We start from the raw sequence: 18,041 nt of genomic DNA on the forward strand, positions 1-18,041 counted from the left end.
TTAATACTAAAGTTGCCTATACATTTTTAATTTACTGTGAATATGGCATACTAGTTTCCCCCAGGAATTTTTGTTGAAAAGGGGTATTTGCAGAATCAGCCCATTCAGTTCTGGCAATATTTTTTGCTTTTATTCAGCAATACTTGAATGGGAGTAAAGGTATTGGATAGTGGATGGTAGTAATTCAAAGTTTGGGCCTTAGTTAGGATAAGAATGGTGATAAGTGAGGGTTTTGGCTATTCAGTCTCTTAATCCTTCAAAGTTGGTATGCAATTTATAGTAGTAGAGGTTTTTTTTGTGAAATTTTGTTACAACAAAACCTCTGGGACCTGTTTTTATAGACTTATGAAAAGATTTTTACCAGCATATTAGAAAAAGAAATTTGAGATTTGTTGCTTTGTATTAGCAATTTATTTTGTGGTTATTAGTGATTTTATTTAGTATTCTATTTCTGGTTTAAAATCTTGATGATAGAATTTTTTATATGTATTCAGAATCTTGATTATAAGAACTTAGATACACATAAAATTATTCACTAAAGGAATGTTAAATTCTTTGGGAGACTTGGAACAGCTTATATATAGTAGAATTTATATTTTATATTTTTATAGTATAATTGTGAAATTTGTAAATAAAATAGATTTAATTTGTATTTGAATTCATCTTCAAGGATATGGCATAAATATTAAACATATTCTATATAACCTTATTATAGCTTGAAAGGTTTTGATGGCTTTCTGTGTAGTTTTCATTTTTAGGATATGGAGTATGATCCTTCAAACTTAACTTTCAACCTTTTTGGTTCCCAAGGGGGGAAAGAAAGCTTATAATTATTTCCAGTGAAGAAGCAGTAGTCCATCTCTCACTTTTGGCCCACTTGCTACTTCACCCTCAGGTCACCCTGAATTGTAAGAACAGCTGAAAAAAAAAAAGGGGAAGAATAGTAGTAACTAGGATTAGAGTTGAGTCTTTTTTGTCTGTGAGAGAAGCAAAGAGAAATTTTTTGTATTGAAGAAATTAAAAAAATAAAGTTTAAGCCTAAAAAAAGAATTTACTTTATTTTTAAAATACCCTTCCACAGTCAAAAGATGGCTTTTTCTTTAAAAAGAACATTTTTATTATAACTTAAAAATATTCTTTATAATTCATTTCATTACTTCACAAAGTTGTTTTAAGGGAAGTATCTTATAAAATGTATAGTACTCTATAAATGTGAATTATTTTTTGTAGATCTGCATTTTCTGGATGGAAACGTTCTCTAAAAACAAGTACAATGAATGATGTGGACTATTTCAGTTTCTTATTTTCAACCCTTACAGGTAATTCATACCACTCCTAGACCTTCTTCCTGTTGTTTAATTTTCTGTTTTAAATATGACTAAGAAGGTTGGAATATACCATGTTTTCAATATATCTCTTAGTATTGTATTATTTGACTTCATAGATTAAGACCCCAAAACATAAATTTGAAGATATGTAGCATGTGAATACTATTTTTAAAAAATAAGAAACTGTCCACTTTGGTAGAAAATATACTGATGGATTATTATTGGTCAGGATTACATATTTAGCATCTAAAATTGGTTTTAAATGTTTTTCCAAAAGTTTGTGGGATGAAATGAAAATTAGAACCTATTTGAAGAGTGTTCTAATTAGTAAGCTTTACAATATTTGACTTTTAAGTTCTTTCTCAGGGCTGCAAGAAGTTTTTGATTAGATAATAGAGTATATTAATATTATGAAATCATGTAATAGAATTTACAATATTAAAATGGTAAAGTTATATACAAATGATCCATTTTAAGTTTATATTGTGTCTTGGAGTGTACACTCTAATATTTTACATTGGGGTGTAGTAATATTTAAAATTATGCTTGCTTATTTGCTTTGAGAGCAATCACCGTTTCTATTCTAGTTTCCTTTTGCAGCCTTTTACTTGAAATTGTGCTGTTGTATTTTACTTTTTCAGTGAGCTACAAAAAAGTATTGAAACATTAAAAATAAAATAATTAATTCAGCTATTAAGAGTTAAGAATATGGAATTTGTCTTCATTATTTTACCTTCTCTATGTATAGTATCTTTATAGAAGATAATATTGTACAGAAAATACTATCTTCTTTAAAGATAATGCCTTGAAATAGTCCATGGTGCAGTGTAATCGAAAAAGGACTGAATTTAGTTAGAATGCTTAAAAAAGTAATTTAAGTAGTTTTATGGGCCTCAGTTTCCTCATTTTATTACAAAATTATGTTAGATGATTTTCAAGTGACCTCTAATTCTCAATCCTATTATGTCATAATACAGTTTTTATTAATTTTACTTTCCTTAGGGTTTTCAGCAAAGGAGATGTCATGGCTTCAAAGCATTCGAGGAAACCCTCATATTAGCCAAACACAGCTTTCACCAGTACTTCTCTACCTAACTGACTTGGATCAGTTTTTACATCACTGGGATGTGACAGAGGTAATTTTGACATTAATTTCAAGTGATAATCAATGGTAATTATCTTAGTAATTTAATGAAATTTAAATGTTTATATAGTGTTCAAGGAATAGTTTAAATTATATTCTGTGCCCAAAAGGAGTTTACAATCCAGTTTTGTAAACAATATAAGCATGTCAAGTTTATATAAGGAAATAACAATTCAACTACAGAACAATATAAGGTGAATTTTATTTCATAAATGAATGCCCCAAGATGGTAGGCAATGTTCAGAAAGTTTAGAAAGAACATTTAAAAGTCATTATATTTTTGTTTGCTTTTCAAAATAGCATATTTTTTAAAAAAGAAGTATTTCTTTGAGTTCTGCATTCTCTTTCTTTGACCTTTTCTTATCCTTTGAGAAGGCAGAAATTTGTTATGCAGTAGAGATCATGCAAGATATTTCTGTATTACTCCTCCCTAGCCCCCCCCCCCCAAAAAAAAAGGGGGGGGAAGAAAAATAAAGTGAAAAGGTTGTTGCAGAAGGCAGGTTGTACAAAAGCTCAAAGATTGCAATTTGTTGGATAGCTCTAATTTTTAGAGAAAATTTATTTGTATCAGTCCTAAATTTACTCCTTTTGTTTCTGATTCTTTTCTCTGAAGACAGGAAATACCTTGAAGTAGGAAATAATAGTCCTAGTCATACAACACTTCAAGTTGTTTAGTAGTGAGCACAAAATCTGAGGAAGGACACTGATAAACCAAAGAGTATCTAGGATAGTAAAAAGCCATGGATTCATATCACATGAGAAGTAGTTAAAGAAACTGAGCATGTTTAGTCTGAAGATTTGGTGAGGAGAAACAGCTGTTCTCAAATATCTGATTCTCTTCATTCACCCTAAAGTCACATCAATATTTTTTGGCTATTGTATTAGACTGTTGATTTATTGAGCTTATGGTTTGCTGAAAACCTTCAGATATTTTCACATGAAATGTTTTCTGGTTGCCCCTTCCTCTATTTTATTGTAAAATTGTTTTTTAACCCAAATATTATGCTATAACATTAAATTAATTTAGCCCAGTATCTAGTTAGAATGTTCTTCCTTAGTTCTACTGTTCAGTATGTCCCTCTTAACTTTGTGTCCGTTAAACATTTAATATTCATGCTACTTCTATATTTATGAAAGTCTCTAATATAAATGGGCGTAGGATCAGTCCAAGGGATAGTCTCCAAAAGATATCCTTCCAACCTGAGACTGACTTATTCCTAGCTATTTTACAGCCAAGGCTGTATCTACCTAATTATTGTACTGTCTATATCCTTCCATCTATTCTATGTGAATAGCATGAGGAACTTTTTTCTCCACAGTTTATAGTGTTAACCTGATGTGCCAACCTAGTAATCTTGCTGCGACCTTTCCCCTCATATGCCTAACATCCCCTGCCCCCCCATTCACCAAGGAAAAAAAAATTTGAGGTTATTCTTCCTTGAACTCTTTTTGAGGAAAAGATTGAGTCTTGGTAATCAACTCTTCTTTTTCTAAAAAGTCATTAATCATTCCATTGGTAACAAATTTTGTCAGGAATTAAAATCAAGTTTGTTGGCTGAATATTTATAGGCTACATTCTGGTCTTGTTTTTGAAAGTAAGGATGGCATTTTCTTTTGTTCATTTCTCTGGGACTTTTCTATTTTTCTACATCAAAAGATGACTGACATTAGGTTAGTTGTACTTGTTGATTTATTTGGTGCCTTGGTTTGAAGTTCATCGGAGCCTAGTGGCTAGCATTATCAAGACCAGCTCTGTCTTGTCTTACTGGCTCTTTATCTTTCAACACTCAATATACATTTATTAGATGCCTACTTTGAGTCAGGTACACTATTTTAGACACTTGGAATAAAAAGACAAAAGCAAAATTGTCTGTCCTCAACAATCATATTCTTTGAGATGGAGGATGGGGAAACAAGATGTACACAGAAAAAGAAATATTAAATATATGCAAAGTAATTGGGGTGAGCTCTAGTAGCTATGGAGGTCATAATAGGGCCTATGTAAAAAGGTGATTTTTGAGGTGAACCTTGATTGAAGATAAGAATTACTACAAGTTTCAAATGAGATCCTATTCTTGTTAACAAGTAAGTTGTTCAAATTTTATTTTTTATATCTATGGAACTGGGGGACAATGAATTATTAAATGTCATTGAACATAATGGCATATTTATACAAAGAATTATAGACCTAAAGGAGTTACTTTAGGAATGGGAAACAGATTTTAATGAAGTCAAGCTTGGGGATAGAAGAGGTTTTTTTCCAGCCCTCAGCTGAAGAAAAGAGACTTTGGTCATGCAGTGGTGTAATGCAGCTGTTTGCATATGATAACATAGAGACTCCCTGTTTGAGTGAGAATTCCTTTCATGTAGTTAAGAATCCAGGCAAGAAGAATCAGGATTTTGGGAGTTCTTTCAGTTCTGCAAGTTTTATCCAATTTATAGTTCTTTTTCTTCCATGTAAGTCAGATCACATAGGCCCTTATTTTTTTCTAAGATAAAACCTTTTTGTGTCTTTGAGTTAAAATATGATCAGCATTTAGAATATAAAGCAATAAAAATAATATTTTTTTGTATGAGTAAAGAAGTTTTTCTCCTATGGAAAAAATGAAGAGAGATCTGGAAAAGCCCATTCAGAGACAGAGAGGAGATGGAATGTGGAAAATGATTGACATTATGCAGGCCCATTTGATCAGAAGATTTTGTGTCTTTAGTTGTTCAACTTGCAGGTTGGAGTATAATTGTAATCTGTTTTGGTTCCAAATATGTTAAGGTGTTGCTACATCCAAAATTTTATGCTAGCTGCTGAGAGTTTAAAGATAAAATTAAAATAGGTGCTACCATTTATAACTTTACCTTTTATTAGGAGGATTTATATGTCCATAGAAGTAACAGGGGACTCAGTCAGCAAATAGTTATTAAAGACTAGGATACAAGAAAAAGTAAAAGTCCCTGCTGTCTAAGAGCTCACAATCTTATGGAGGAGACAACACACAGGCTACTATGTACAAAAAGGATACAGAATAAATTTGAAATATTCAGAAAAATGCTACTAAAATTAAGGGGAGTTGGGAAAGGCTTCACGTAAAAGTTGTAATTTTAACCAGGGCTTGAGAAAAATCATGAAATTCACGCAGTACAGCCAATGAAAATGCTGGAAGTAGGAGGAGTATCTTCTTTTTTGAGGAATAGCAAGGAGGCCAGTGTAACTTGACTTCCCTTGTGTGTCCCTTTGATCTTTTAGTTTTTAGGAATTGCATTTCTTACCTTTTTTTCTTGTAAGTTAATTTTCTTTAAAATTCCTTGAATTTTAATTTCATTTTTAATGTCTTCATTTCTTGTAGATATGCATGTCCTTATGGAAAATCTTTTTTTTTTTTAAACATTGAGACTTTACTTTTAGAATTACATATTCATGGGGCAGCTAGGTGGTGCAATGGATAGAGCACCAGCTCTGAAATCAGGATGACTTGAGTTCAAGTCTGGTCTCAGACACTCAACATTTCCTAGCTGTGTGACCCTGGGCAAGTCACTTAACCCCAGTGGCCTCAGCAAAAAAAAAAAAGAGAGAGAGATTATATAGAATTGTATATTCATTTTAAGGCACCTCTAGAATTATCAGAGTTTTTGATACTCATTGATATTTAATATTACTTACTAATCTTTAATTTCTGAATAACTTTTGGGTGGGGAAAATAGATCAGATCAACACTGGTTCCCATCATGATATCAGAAATGAAGAGCCATATGCTTTAGAGATTTTTTTCCAAATTGATTCACTTGTGAATATGATATGCTTCTTTTTTTGACCAGGCGGTTGCGGTCTGAGCTGGGATTTGAACCGGGGTCCTTCTGTCTTCAGGGCTGGTGCTCTATCCACTGCACCATCTAGTTGTCCTCAATATGCTTCTTTAAAATGGAAATTGGTGGTTCTTTCCATTTTTTTCCATTCTCCTTTATTTTTATTTCTTTACATTATTCACATGAGTCATTTTTTTCTGTTTAGCTCCCTATTAAGTTCAAATTATACACTGCTTTTCATGAAATAGAACTTTAAATTCATACAGTTGTGGAACTGTGCTATTGGAGACTTATTATTCCTGACCATCTTCCACTGGAGACTCAAGTTGGTAGAGTGGTGAAGCTACTGTTTAAAACCTGTCTCTCCAACAATTCTTTTAGTTGTTTTTTGCTTGTTTTTAAGAATCTCAATCAACAGCTTTATATTTTAACAGTGTTCTTTCCAAATACCTTTCCTCCCCCATGTCAGAGAATGATTTTTCTTAATTCCATTGTTTTTCTCACAAAGTAGAAAATGTATATTCCATGTAAGATATTAGCACTACTACTGTCTATCTACCCAGGTTACTTATACCTTCGGAATCCAATACTTAATGTGCAACAAGAAAATTGGATTTACACATATATATTATATCTAGGGTATACTGTAACACATGTAAAATGTATGAGATTGTCTGTCATCTAGGGGAGAGAGTAGTGGGAGGGAGGGGAAAATCTGGAAAAATGAATACAAGGGATAATGTTATAAAAAAAATTACTCATGCATATATACTGTCAAAAAATGTATAATTATAAAATTAATTTTAAAAAAAGTGTATATTCCTGTATATGATCAAGCAATCCACTTATATGGTAATTTGAGAATCATTCCATAAGGGAAAACAAATGAAAAAGAAAAACACAAAAGGAAGCCAGATTGTGTTGACCATTCTTGGTCTATAAAATGGGTTTGCTTTTTCCTGCCAGGGAAATGAATAACAAGGGCAAAATATTGTATATGTTGTTGATATCAGTTATTCTTGCTTAATTGATTTCTTTTTTTTAGTATTCAGCACTTGGGGTGGGAAAGGATAAATCCAGAAATCATAGCGGTGTAAGCGAATGAAAAAGCATTTGCTTACTGTTTTATCAGGCACTGGAGCTATAACTAGAGCAAAGAAGACAATCTGTGTTCTTAAGAGACTCGTTCTGTCTGAGGGGAATAACAAATTAAATTTTAGCTGCAGGACTGATAAAGCGGTCCAAGAGGCCTTGGGGGTACAGCAGAGGGCTGGATGGCAAGGTCTCATGTGAAAGGTTCTTAGACTATATACATTGGTCAGGTAACAGGGAGGGGAGAGGATTATAAATTGTAGAGGCAGGATAAATGAGAAGGCTTAGTGCTCCTGTCTCATCAGATGAAAGAGTTCTCTTGTCATGATTCTCATCAAATCTAAGTCCTGGGAATAGTCAAATATCCCCTGGTGAAAGAGTAAGAAAAAGGAACTGGTGTTTCCAGTAGTAGAAGGAAATGGAAAGGCGAAAGGCAGGGCCGAAAGAGTCTCCTGGTAGTAGCCTTAAAAAAAAAAAAAAAAAAAAAAAAGGAAATTTGACAAGGTCATCAGTACTTATTATTTATTTAATTTTAGGATGTATTTTAGGGTAAAATCTTGCTACACCCTTATACATATGTACTCATTCATGCCCTTAAATTTCATTAATGCCTTTACTATTTAATTCTTAACCATTTAAAAATAACTTGTTTCAATTAGCAAAAATTACTTTTCCACTTCAATCTTCTCTCTGGTTGAGAAGAAAAAGTCAAAATCCATCACAAACAAGTACAGCAAATGAAAATGAATTTCTACATTGGCCATATCCTCAAATATTTTTCATTCTGTATTCTGAGTCCTTCACTTTTATTTTAGGAAGCATGGTTTCATCATCAGTTCTCTGGAATTGAATAATTAGATAGATATAAGAGCTTCTAATTTCCTCAAAGTTGTTAGCCTTTACTGTATTTCTGTTACCATAAAAATTATCTTCCTGATTATTTTTATATCTGCAATCATTTCTGAAGATGGCCACTGACATCCTCTTCCCCCAAAATGACAATTTAGTTACTTTTCTTCATTCCAGATTACTTTTCAGATCTGTTGAACCAATTCATAGCTCTATGAACAGTATTTTATTGGGCCACTTTTTTGTCACCATTCTTTTATGTGTTTTTTTTTTTTTTTATTACATTTATTACCTTTTCTTCCTTGAACTATGAGGATATGAGGTGAAATTTGAGTTTTTAGCTTGCATACACACAGCATTTGGGGGGGCCATTGATAAACAGTTCTTTTAAAAGTTGTTGACACTTTTAGCATTAATATGTACATATGGTGCTATAATTAGATATTGGATATATTCTTAAAATGAGATGCCTTTGAAAAGGAAATAAAAATGATATATAGACTGAGAAAAATTGTGTCCCCTGGTGCTTTGTTTTGGAAACTATATTCAAATCCCAGAATTCATAGATTTTTCATAGTTGAGGATAAGACTTTTACCTAATACCCTTTCCTTTTCCACTCTGATCTTGAATTTTTGCATCATAGCAGCAGTTCTTGGTGGGTAGTGTTCCTGGAGATCCCCTCAATTCCTAATCATCCTATTCCAAGTATGCAAAGAAAGAGGGAAGCTGTTGTCAGGCTTTGTATTGAGATTACTGCAGAACTAAGGACAAGGATATAAGCTACCTCATTTGAAACCTATCAACGTAATGGATGAGTCTTTGTCAGTTTGTGTGCCAGCCCTTGGAGCCTGGACATAGGCTTTTCATGCTGATTAAATTACTGGAGAGAACTATCTCTACTGTGTCTCTGGTAGAAACAACACAATTGTGGGGTATTGTTAGATTTTGGGGAAAGGTGTGTTTTTTTGATTGAATACATACAAAGAAATCTTTGTTGAATTATTGTCTTTTATCCTGACAGGCAGTGTGTCACAACTTATCCATTATTCCAGCTCGAAGGCAGTGTTTGGATGTCCTACAAAGTGCTATCAGTAAGCATATGGTAAATAGATTTTTTTTCCCCCTGTTGATTTTAGACTTGAGTTGTGATTTTTTTTTTTTTTAAAGTACTATGGGTGTTGTTATGACAGACAAGGGACATTAAACTTTCTTTATTGCACCTTGGTTCTTCCTTGGGGATCTGCTCTAAGGACTTTCCTTAATTATATGATGAAAAGATCATTAGACTAGAAATCAGATCTGACTGGAAGTTCAACTCTGCTATTATGCAGTTGTCTGAACCTTAAATAAGATAGTTAACATGCTTGTGCCTCAATTTGTTTAATTGTAAAAGGAGTGGATTGGACCACAAGATTTCTAAGATTCTGGATGTCAACTTGTATGATTATATAATTCTAAATTGACCTCAAATGTCATCTGGTTCTCTGATTTAGTCTTATGGTCATCTCATAGCAAACATTCCATTTATACCCCTAAAATTTCCTTTATGTAGAACAAATAATAATTAACTTGCTAAGAAAGTGATATTAAATAGGTCCCAGTGTCTTAAAAACAAAAATGGAAAAAGATGAATAAAGGTAATAATAGAGCATAGTTTCATGAAATCCTACTCTGTCTGTGGTTGGGAATTTCTCATGACTTTTACCTTTCATTCTTCCTTGACTTCTCACAACTTTCTCTCCCCTCCTGTTTTTGCTATCTGGCATATGAATCAATTGATTTAGCTCATTATTTTTTCCCAAATCCTCCATTTCAGTTTCCGTACCACAGCACTGTCATCTTTTTTAGTCACCTAAGCTCACAAACCTCACCTCTTCGTTATTTTTTTTAACCCTAAATTTTCATTCTTTGTTCCTTTGCACCAGATATCTCCCATTCTGTGTTTGCTCTCCTACTTCACCTCTTCCTCAATTTCTCAGGCTTTCTTCAAAACAACTCAGATCTCATCTTGTACAGGAGGCCTTTACAGTCCCCTCATGTTTTCCTCTAATATTACCTTCTGTCTATTTTGTGTTTGTTTTGGATATTTTATATGTTGTCCCTCCCCATTAGAATGCTCACTCCTTAAAAGTCTGCCTTTTCAGTCTCCAAAGCTTAGCTCAGTAAGCCTTGTAGGTAGTTAGCACTTGCTTGCTGACCATTACTGGCTGAAAAATTTTTCCTCATGAAAGTCCACAGGAGTAGCAATTTTATGGTGATAGCATAAAGCAGAAGTGTTAAACTTAGTACAACTCATGAGTTCCAGAAGCAGGTTAAAATAAAATTAGGAAATGTTTATATATATGTGTGTGTATGTGTGTGTATATATATATATATATATATATATATATATATATATATATATATATATATATATATATAAATATAAACACTATTGATAACACAGTATTGATACATTTTAATTTTGGTTTCCTAAGTCTATTGACTTCCAGGATCCTTTTTTTTTTTTTTTTTTTTTTAAACATCATTGGCATAAAGTAGTTTAATGATTGGCAGCTATACATATATTTATCATGAGTATACATTGAAGCTCTTAATAAGTAGGCTTCATCACTTAGATTTGTCTAAAAAAGTTTCTCTAAGGGGAAGAAATAAAATACTTCTCTAAGAATAAAAGAGTACTATTTGGTGCAGTGGATTAATGAATTGTTAAATAATGTAATGTTCTACTACCTATAAAAATGTATGTGCATCCCTAACTTTCTAGAGAATAGTTCATACAAAAAGGCCAGATTTAAATATTCACATTAAAATTCAGTTGCTAAAGTTCTTTTCTTACAAGCAATTGAATTATTCAAGGAGGACACTTGATAAGAGTTAATTGTCCTGTATATCATTTAGATATCACAGGTGCATGCCTGGTGATACTAAAGTCAATGTTATTTGGGGAGATTGATTTCTCTGGAAGCTTAAAAAAATAGTGAAGATATTTTTGACTAGTATAGGTCTAAGTTATAATAAGGAAATTCAGGGGAAAAGGACATTAAAGGAAGTATTAATTCAGGTGTGTTTTTTTTTGAGATTACTTTCTAAGATAATTTACTATGGAATAAATTCTCAAGGGAAAATAGGAACTTTGAAGCAAAGGTGTAGAAGGACCTGTGTGTTAAATTAATTTAAAATAAAAGTGCTTTAAGGATGACTTTGAACTGAGCCTGTATGAAGGTGGGAGCGGGGAGGCTTTGTAAGGAGGTTGGATAGCATCTTTTGTAAATATATAATTAACCTATATCTTTTATACCTAGGCTGGATTGTCTGTAATCCCTGATAGCACTGCTGGATCTATTTTATGTGTTGTGAGTAAGCTCCTGGATCAAGCTTGTGTACTTACTGACACAATATATAAGTTTCTAGCGTCTTGCTGTTACAGTCTTCTTCACTTCCTCCTCACTTTAGAAAAAGCGGATGCAGAGCATATGAGAAAGAGGTAATGGTTTGCATTTTCCACAACTTCTCTTCTCTTTACTTTCACCTCTACTCTGCATTGCATTTGCTCCTTCCAAAAAGAGAAAGTTTCTTTAGTGAATTTTCTTACTATACATGTTAGAGGTCTCATAAGGGGAAAAAAAAGGAACATCCTAGATTTATAGGAAGACGAGCTTTTTAATTTATTTTTTGGGGAGTGGTTCTGGCTTTATTGGGAATTTCAGAATTCTTGGAATTTAAAATTTGTTTTAAAGAAGGGCTTTTTAAATTAGTTCATGGGTTTTTGTGTATTTAGATACATAGGTTAAAGTGCTAATATTTAGAATACTAACCAAATTTTGAATTGTATTAGGCTTTTATTCTGTCATTTCTTAGACTCTCAAAGCTGAGATCAGATTTCTTTCTCTTTTGCTGGATCCTTATCTAAATCACACCAAGGATTCTGTCATAGGCCCTTTTCTCTTTTGCCTTTCTGCTATATCACTTTGTGATCTTATCAGCTCCCATGAATTTAATTACAGTCTCTATGATGATGATTCTCAGTTTTATCTGTCTTGTCCCATCTCTCTCCTGACCTCCATTCTCACAGCTCCCAACTGCCTTTCCGACATCTCCAATTCTGTGTCCTGTAAACAACTTAAAATTAACATGTCCAAAACTGAACTCATGATTTTCCCCAAACCCTCCCCTGTCTTACTGTCAAAATTACCTATTTATTTCACTTTTTTCATCACTGGACCACTCTCCCTCCTCTTCTTTGATGCTGCCAAATTCTGGTGCAGATTCTTATCATCTCGTGCCTAGATGTGGCATTGACCTGCAGCTGGGTCTGCCTGTCTCAAGTCTCTTCCCCATTCCAATCAATCTTCTATTCAGACATGAAAATGATTTTCCTAAAGCACAGTTCTGATTCTATTCAGTAAGTTTCAATGACTTCTTGTCACCTCCAGAATTTAACACAAAATGCTGTGTTTGGCATTCAAAACCATTCACAATTTAACCCCCTCTTTCCTTTTCAGTCTTGTCATTCCTTTCTTTCTGCCACACACTCTTCTGCCGGCTGACACTGGTGTCTTGGCTGATCCACAAATAAGCCTCCCCATTTCTTGGCTATAGGCATTTTCTCTTTCTGCTGTGCCTGGAATCTTTGCCTACTGGCTTTCCTGGCATCCTTTAGTCCTAACTAAAATCTCATCTTATTCAGAAAGCCTTACCTGACTCCTCTTATTTTCAATGCCTTCCTATAATTATTTCCTTTTTATCCTATATATAGCTCACTTTACATTTTGTCTTGCCCATTAAACTGTAAATTCTATGAGGGCAAGGACTATGTTTTGCTTTGTTTTGTGTCTCTAATGTAGATACTTAGTAAATGTTTATTGAACGATCCGTTTATTAAGCGCCAACTTACATTTCTGGCATTGTGCTAGGTACTAGGAATACAAGCACGAAGAATGAAAGAATCCGTGCTTACCAGGTGCTTACATTCTAATAAAGCTGACAAGTACATGCAAAATACACATTTGCAAAACTATAGTTAATTACAAACATGCAAAGTAATTAAATATCGGATAATTTGAGAGGAAGGTCACAATTGGGGATCAGAAAACACTTCATGTAGAAGATTTGTGCTTGAGCTATATTTGAAAGGAAGATATCCTTAATATAGTCACTGTGGAGATAAGAATTCCAATAGCAATCCTGATATGTACAGTAGCTTGTACAAAGGCAAAGCTGTGGGAGATAATGTACTATGGGAGGAACTAAGAATTAGGCTGACTGGATTGCAGACAATAGGAGAGAGAATAATGTCCACAAGGCTGGAAAGAGAGAGGCCAGATTTTATACAGCTTTAAAAACTAAGCACATGAGTTTATATTTTATCTTAGAGGCAATAGGAAGCCAGTGAGTACTTGAATAAGAGACTCACAGGTCAAATCCATGTTTAAGAAAACTTATTAACAGGCATCTATAACAGTAGAGTTTCAGTGATAAACCTCAGGAAGAGAATTCAGTTAGGAGATTTTATAGTAATCTAAGCAAGGGATTATGAAGTCTGAACTAAAGTATGCCTAGACAAGTGGTTAGATGTAAGTTATATTGTGAAGGGAGAAATAGCAAGATTTGGCCACTGACTGAATCTGTGTGGGCAAGTGAATTGTTGCTGCTGAAGTTAAATACTTGAGAAGTTGGAAAGATGGCCTTCAATAAAAATATGGAAGAAGGGAGGGAAAGATGTTTCTAGGACACCCAGTTTGAAATGTTTTATTAGCCTTGTTTACTGAGGGCTTAAGTTGCTTAATGTTCCTGAAACTCAGTTTCCCTAACTGTGAAATGAGGATTATACTTGTACAACCTTACAGGATTGTATTAAGCAAAATGTTTTATGAAACATTTTTTAAAGTATGAAATAGATTTGTTCATATTCTTTCATCCTGAATACAGAATTATTCTGGAATAGTAGAACCAAAGTAAATAGTATCTGTATCATTAATTTTTGTGACTTAGTGTTGGCTCCTAGGGATTACCTTATTCCATTCTAAAGGCACGGAAAATCCGATGTCCTAGAATTTTGTCAGAGATCTATACTCTGCTTCATTCTCTTATTTCTAGATTCTGTTTTTTTTTTTTTTCCCCCAGTTATATGTTTAGTGATGATCAACTGTCACTGGTTGTTTTGGTTCTTTTGGTCAGTTACTTCTCAGTCTAATGGGCTGTTTAACTGATTGGTATTAGTAATATATTAAGTGTTGTTATATTACTATTTGTTGGGTCTGATAAATTATCCATTATCAAGTTTTCTGAAAGCCTTGGGGCCTTTGTAGTATATTTACAAAATTAATTTTCTGTCTAATGAAATTCATTTTTTCCTCATTAGCTTTTGTTTGCTGCTTTCAGCCATTCAAATATGTTGCCTGTTAAATATTTTTGTTTGGGGGAAAGAAGAGATGAATCTTTTCACTGCTAAATTTAAATAGCTGTTCTTGATGCCTGTCCTTTTTATCTTCAGGGATAAATTATGGGGATCCTGTATTTCAGTATTGGCTGTTCTACCTCGAGTACTAAGATTGATGCTCCAGAATCTGCAAATCAATAAAACATGTCAAGAAGAGTTGCCAGTTGTTGCTCAGCTGATTCGCGTACTATTGCAGCATGGACCACTTAGAGTGCACATGATGACAAATGCACTTCTGGTACAGCAGATTGTCAAGGATATCATGGTAAGAAGTTTTTCTTGGGTTTTAGCATTAAGATAATATTATAGTCTCAATAGGGTCCTGATTAGTTTCAAGAGACATTGTGGCCAGGATTGGAAATAGATTGTACCTTTGTGCTTAACTAATGCAGAATTTATAACCTTTGGTGTGAGTGCTTTTGCTTGTATTTCCTGGTTCAAGCAGCATTCAGAATTCTAGCTTTGACAATTTGTGATGATCTTATACCAAGAACCCTTATGTCAAAGGTGTGAAGCTGCATAGACTCTTGGCTTTCTGCTACATTTGATTTTGTGGGTAGTAGTATTTGCAATCAATAGGATCCTAGATCTCAAGCTGGAAGAAAACTCAGACGCCATCTATCTACTTCGGTGGTCTCCAAAAATTTTGATCAAATTATGTAGATATTTACTTATCAATAAATGTTATACTAAGAGTTTTGTACATGATAAAACTTAGACAATAATAAGCACTTTAAAAGGATGAGATTAAATTAAGATTTTATTCCAAAAGGAAGTTCGAAGAGTTTACTGCTTTAGAAAAAGTAATTTGCTTCTGTGCAGTATGGATTGGAGTGGGGGAAGACAAGTAAGCTATTTCAGTAGTGCCTGCAAGAGCTGATGGTCTAAACCAAAAGCCCTCTGGCAACTGAAGCAGCTAGACTCCATCTCAACATTTGAGGGCATAGAAAAGGGTGGGTGGGAGATGTGGATATTAAAAAAAAGAGAACATTTGGCCATTCACTGGATATATAGTATTGTCTAAGTTCCACGGGCCTTTTCCACTGTGCCATGCTGCTGCTTAACAGCTATTTCTTAAAGATAAGTGAATTCCAGTTGAATAGTTGGTTTTGAAAGATTTTTTGCTTCTCTAACTCCACAAGTATTTTAATTTCAAATGGAAGACATGTTTCTTTTGTTCTATCATGGCTATTATATTAGGTATATTTGGTAAGTTCTTTTTCAGTCATCAGAATCTCAGAAGACATTGTACATAGTTTGAAATATCTCTTGTCTTATAAGCTACTAGGAAGGGTATGTGCTTGGTGCCCTCACTATGTTTAGGATTATGTAAACTGATGGAGGAAAGTTAGAAAAAATGCCTTCGTCTAAAAACTGTCTTTTTGTCAGTAGAGAAAAAAGAACATTAAATTTTCAGTCAGAAAGATCTTAGTTCTAGTAGAAATCTATGTAGATAATTCATTTAACTTTTTGACTCTTGGTTTGTCAGTACACTGACTTCTCTGCAAAATAGGGAATGACCGTGGTGCCTTCCTCACAAGAGATCATATCTATAAACATGCTTTGCAAGCTGTAAAAGCCTGCTACAAATCTCGATGCTCTTTTCATTGAAGGACCCTGAATTATAGGATTAAATTTTCTTCCAATTATCACTTGTACACGATCTTTATCTAGCCTGGCTACTTTTTAACCAGAACATTTTAACCTTTCATCCTTTTCCTTTCAAACTGAATTCTGGTAGTTGTCACTTTTATTTCATGTATTGGTAGAAAATGGGTTTTTAAAGTTTTGTTATGGCATCTTCTTTAAGCCTGTCACCTTCTCAGTCGTGTTTTTAAAATGCATTAAATGAAAATGTATAGAAATCGTTATTTTTTTTCCCCCAAAGATAAGTTACCTCTAATCAAGAGCTCTTGTCCTAGAAGAACCTTGGAGTCTGCCATAGGATTTCTGTCTTTTTCTCAAGGCGTCCTTTACATTCTCCCTGGGTCGTTGTCGTCTTCTTTTCCCCATCCTGCTTTGCTTGTTGGTGCTTCTTTTGAGCCCATCCACTCTTGGGGTGGCATTGGGAACATATCTTCTCTTTGGTAGCATGTCAGGATACTAGCCCTAACCCAGTTTATCTCAGTCTAGACAAGACTTGGATTACTAGGATTATTATTCTCACATGTAATTTGTTTGAAACAGGAAACTTGAACTCATTTTGCCTGATGAGACAAAAACAAGGTTATGACTATTTTCTCTCTTCAGGATGACAGCATCCATTGTTCTATTTGACCCAGGTTGTTTGCTTATCCTTTTGTCTTGGTTTTGTGCTTGCTTTGGACAATACCAGATGACTCTTTAAGGAACTCTGTATGATTCATAATGCTGGAGGTTTACCGTTACCAAAAGAGTAGAGTGAGCAAGCCTTTTTTTTTTTTTAATTAATGAGCTTTGATTTTTTTCTCTCCCAATTCCATTGGGGGAAAAAGAGGGGGGAAAAAATTCCTGTAACAAAAACATACATGTAGTTCTCTCATACAACAAATCTTCTGCATCAGTCTCCTTTGTCTCAGGAGGTGGCTTTGTTAGTGGTCTCTTGGATTCAGGATTTTCACAGTTGTTTTTTTTAATGATATGGTTATATAAATTGTTCTCCTGAGTCAGTTCATGCAAGTGTTGCCAGGTCTCACAGGAATTAATCTTTTTTTGTGATTTCTTATGATGCAGTGGTATGTTATTAATTTTCCTATAACATAAATTGTTGAGCCATTCCCCCAATTCCTAGACTCCCCCTTCTTTTTCTATTCCACTTATGTAAAAATATTTGTATGTATGGGTCCTTTCCCTCTTTTAATGCTTTTGCTGTTTAGTAAATGTCTGTCCCAGATGTTTGCAAGCAGTATGTATAAAGTGCCTCAGCTAGGGGGGGATGCTATTTCTTCTGCTGGGAAAATTAGCTTTCCCTGATTAAGACCTATAATGTTATTCAGGTGGCTTGTATTAATCTTTTTTTTTTTTTTAATTGATTTAAATTTGGTTGATATCTTTAACTTTATATCACTTTCTTTTGTAAAAATATCACTCCCTTTTCCCAGAGAATCATCTTTTTATCACAAAGAATTTTACAAAAGCAAAAGGAAGCAGTTCAGCAAGATCTCTGACACACAATTTTAATGTTCAGTTTTCAATGCTTATATTCCCTCTCCTCTGAATCCCTCTTTTCAAGTTTATGCTATGGACTTATACTGAGAAATCAAAATCAGATGGGTTTTTGACTCAATTGGTGGGCAGACAAGTCAGGCTTAGTGACATCACTATGCTCATCCTATACCAGGCTTTGCTAAGATGATTTTAATAATACTTCTTTTTGAAATACCTCCAAGAGAGGTGGGCTGAGAGCCA

At 33.8% G+C, this 18,041-nt stretch overlaps 2 protein-coding genes across 5 annotated transcripts in view; one reads left to right on the forward strand and one right to left on the reverse strand.

Moving 5' to 3' along the window:
• Window positions 1-18,041, forward strand: part of TEX10 (testis expressed 10) — a 64,929-nt gene that overhangs the window by 46,007 nt on the left and 881 nt on the right. For all 3 annotated transcript variants that reach the window (XM_074280076.1, XM_074280077.1, XM_074280078.1), the window contains exons 10-14: window positions 1,231-1,319; window positions 2,331-2,464; window positions 9,234-9,314; window positions 11,518-11,699; window positions 14,709-14,919. In XM_074280076.1, coding sequence (XP_074136177.1) covers window positions 1,231-1,319; window positions 2,331-2,464; window positions 9,234-9,314; window positions 11,518-11,699; window positions 14,709-14,919 — 697 coding nt within the window. The remainder of the gene's footprint in view (window positions 1-1,230; window positions 1,320-2,330; window positions 2,465-9,233; window positions 9,315-11,517; window positions 11,700-14,708; window positions 14,920-18,041) is intronic.
• INVS (inversin) overlaps window positions 1-18,041 on the reverse strand; it is a 271,870-nt gene that overhangs the window by 22,986 nt on the left and 230,843 nt on the right. The window lies entirely within an intron of this gene.

The sequence above is a fragment of the Sminthopsis crassicaudata genome, chromosome 1, assembly GCF_048593235.1.
Source record: "Sminthopsis crassicaudata isolate SCR6 chromosome 1, ASM4859323v1, whole genome shotgun sequence".
NCBI classification, from domain to species: domain Eukaryota; kingdom Metazoa; phylum Chordata; class Mammalia; order Dasyuromorphia; family Dasyuridae; genus Sminthopsis; species Sminthopsis crassicaudata.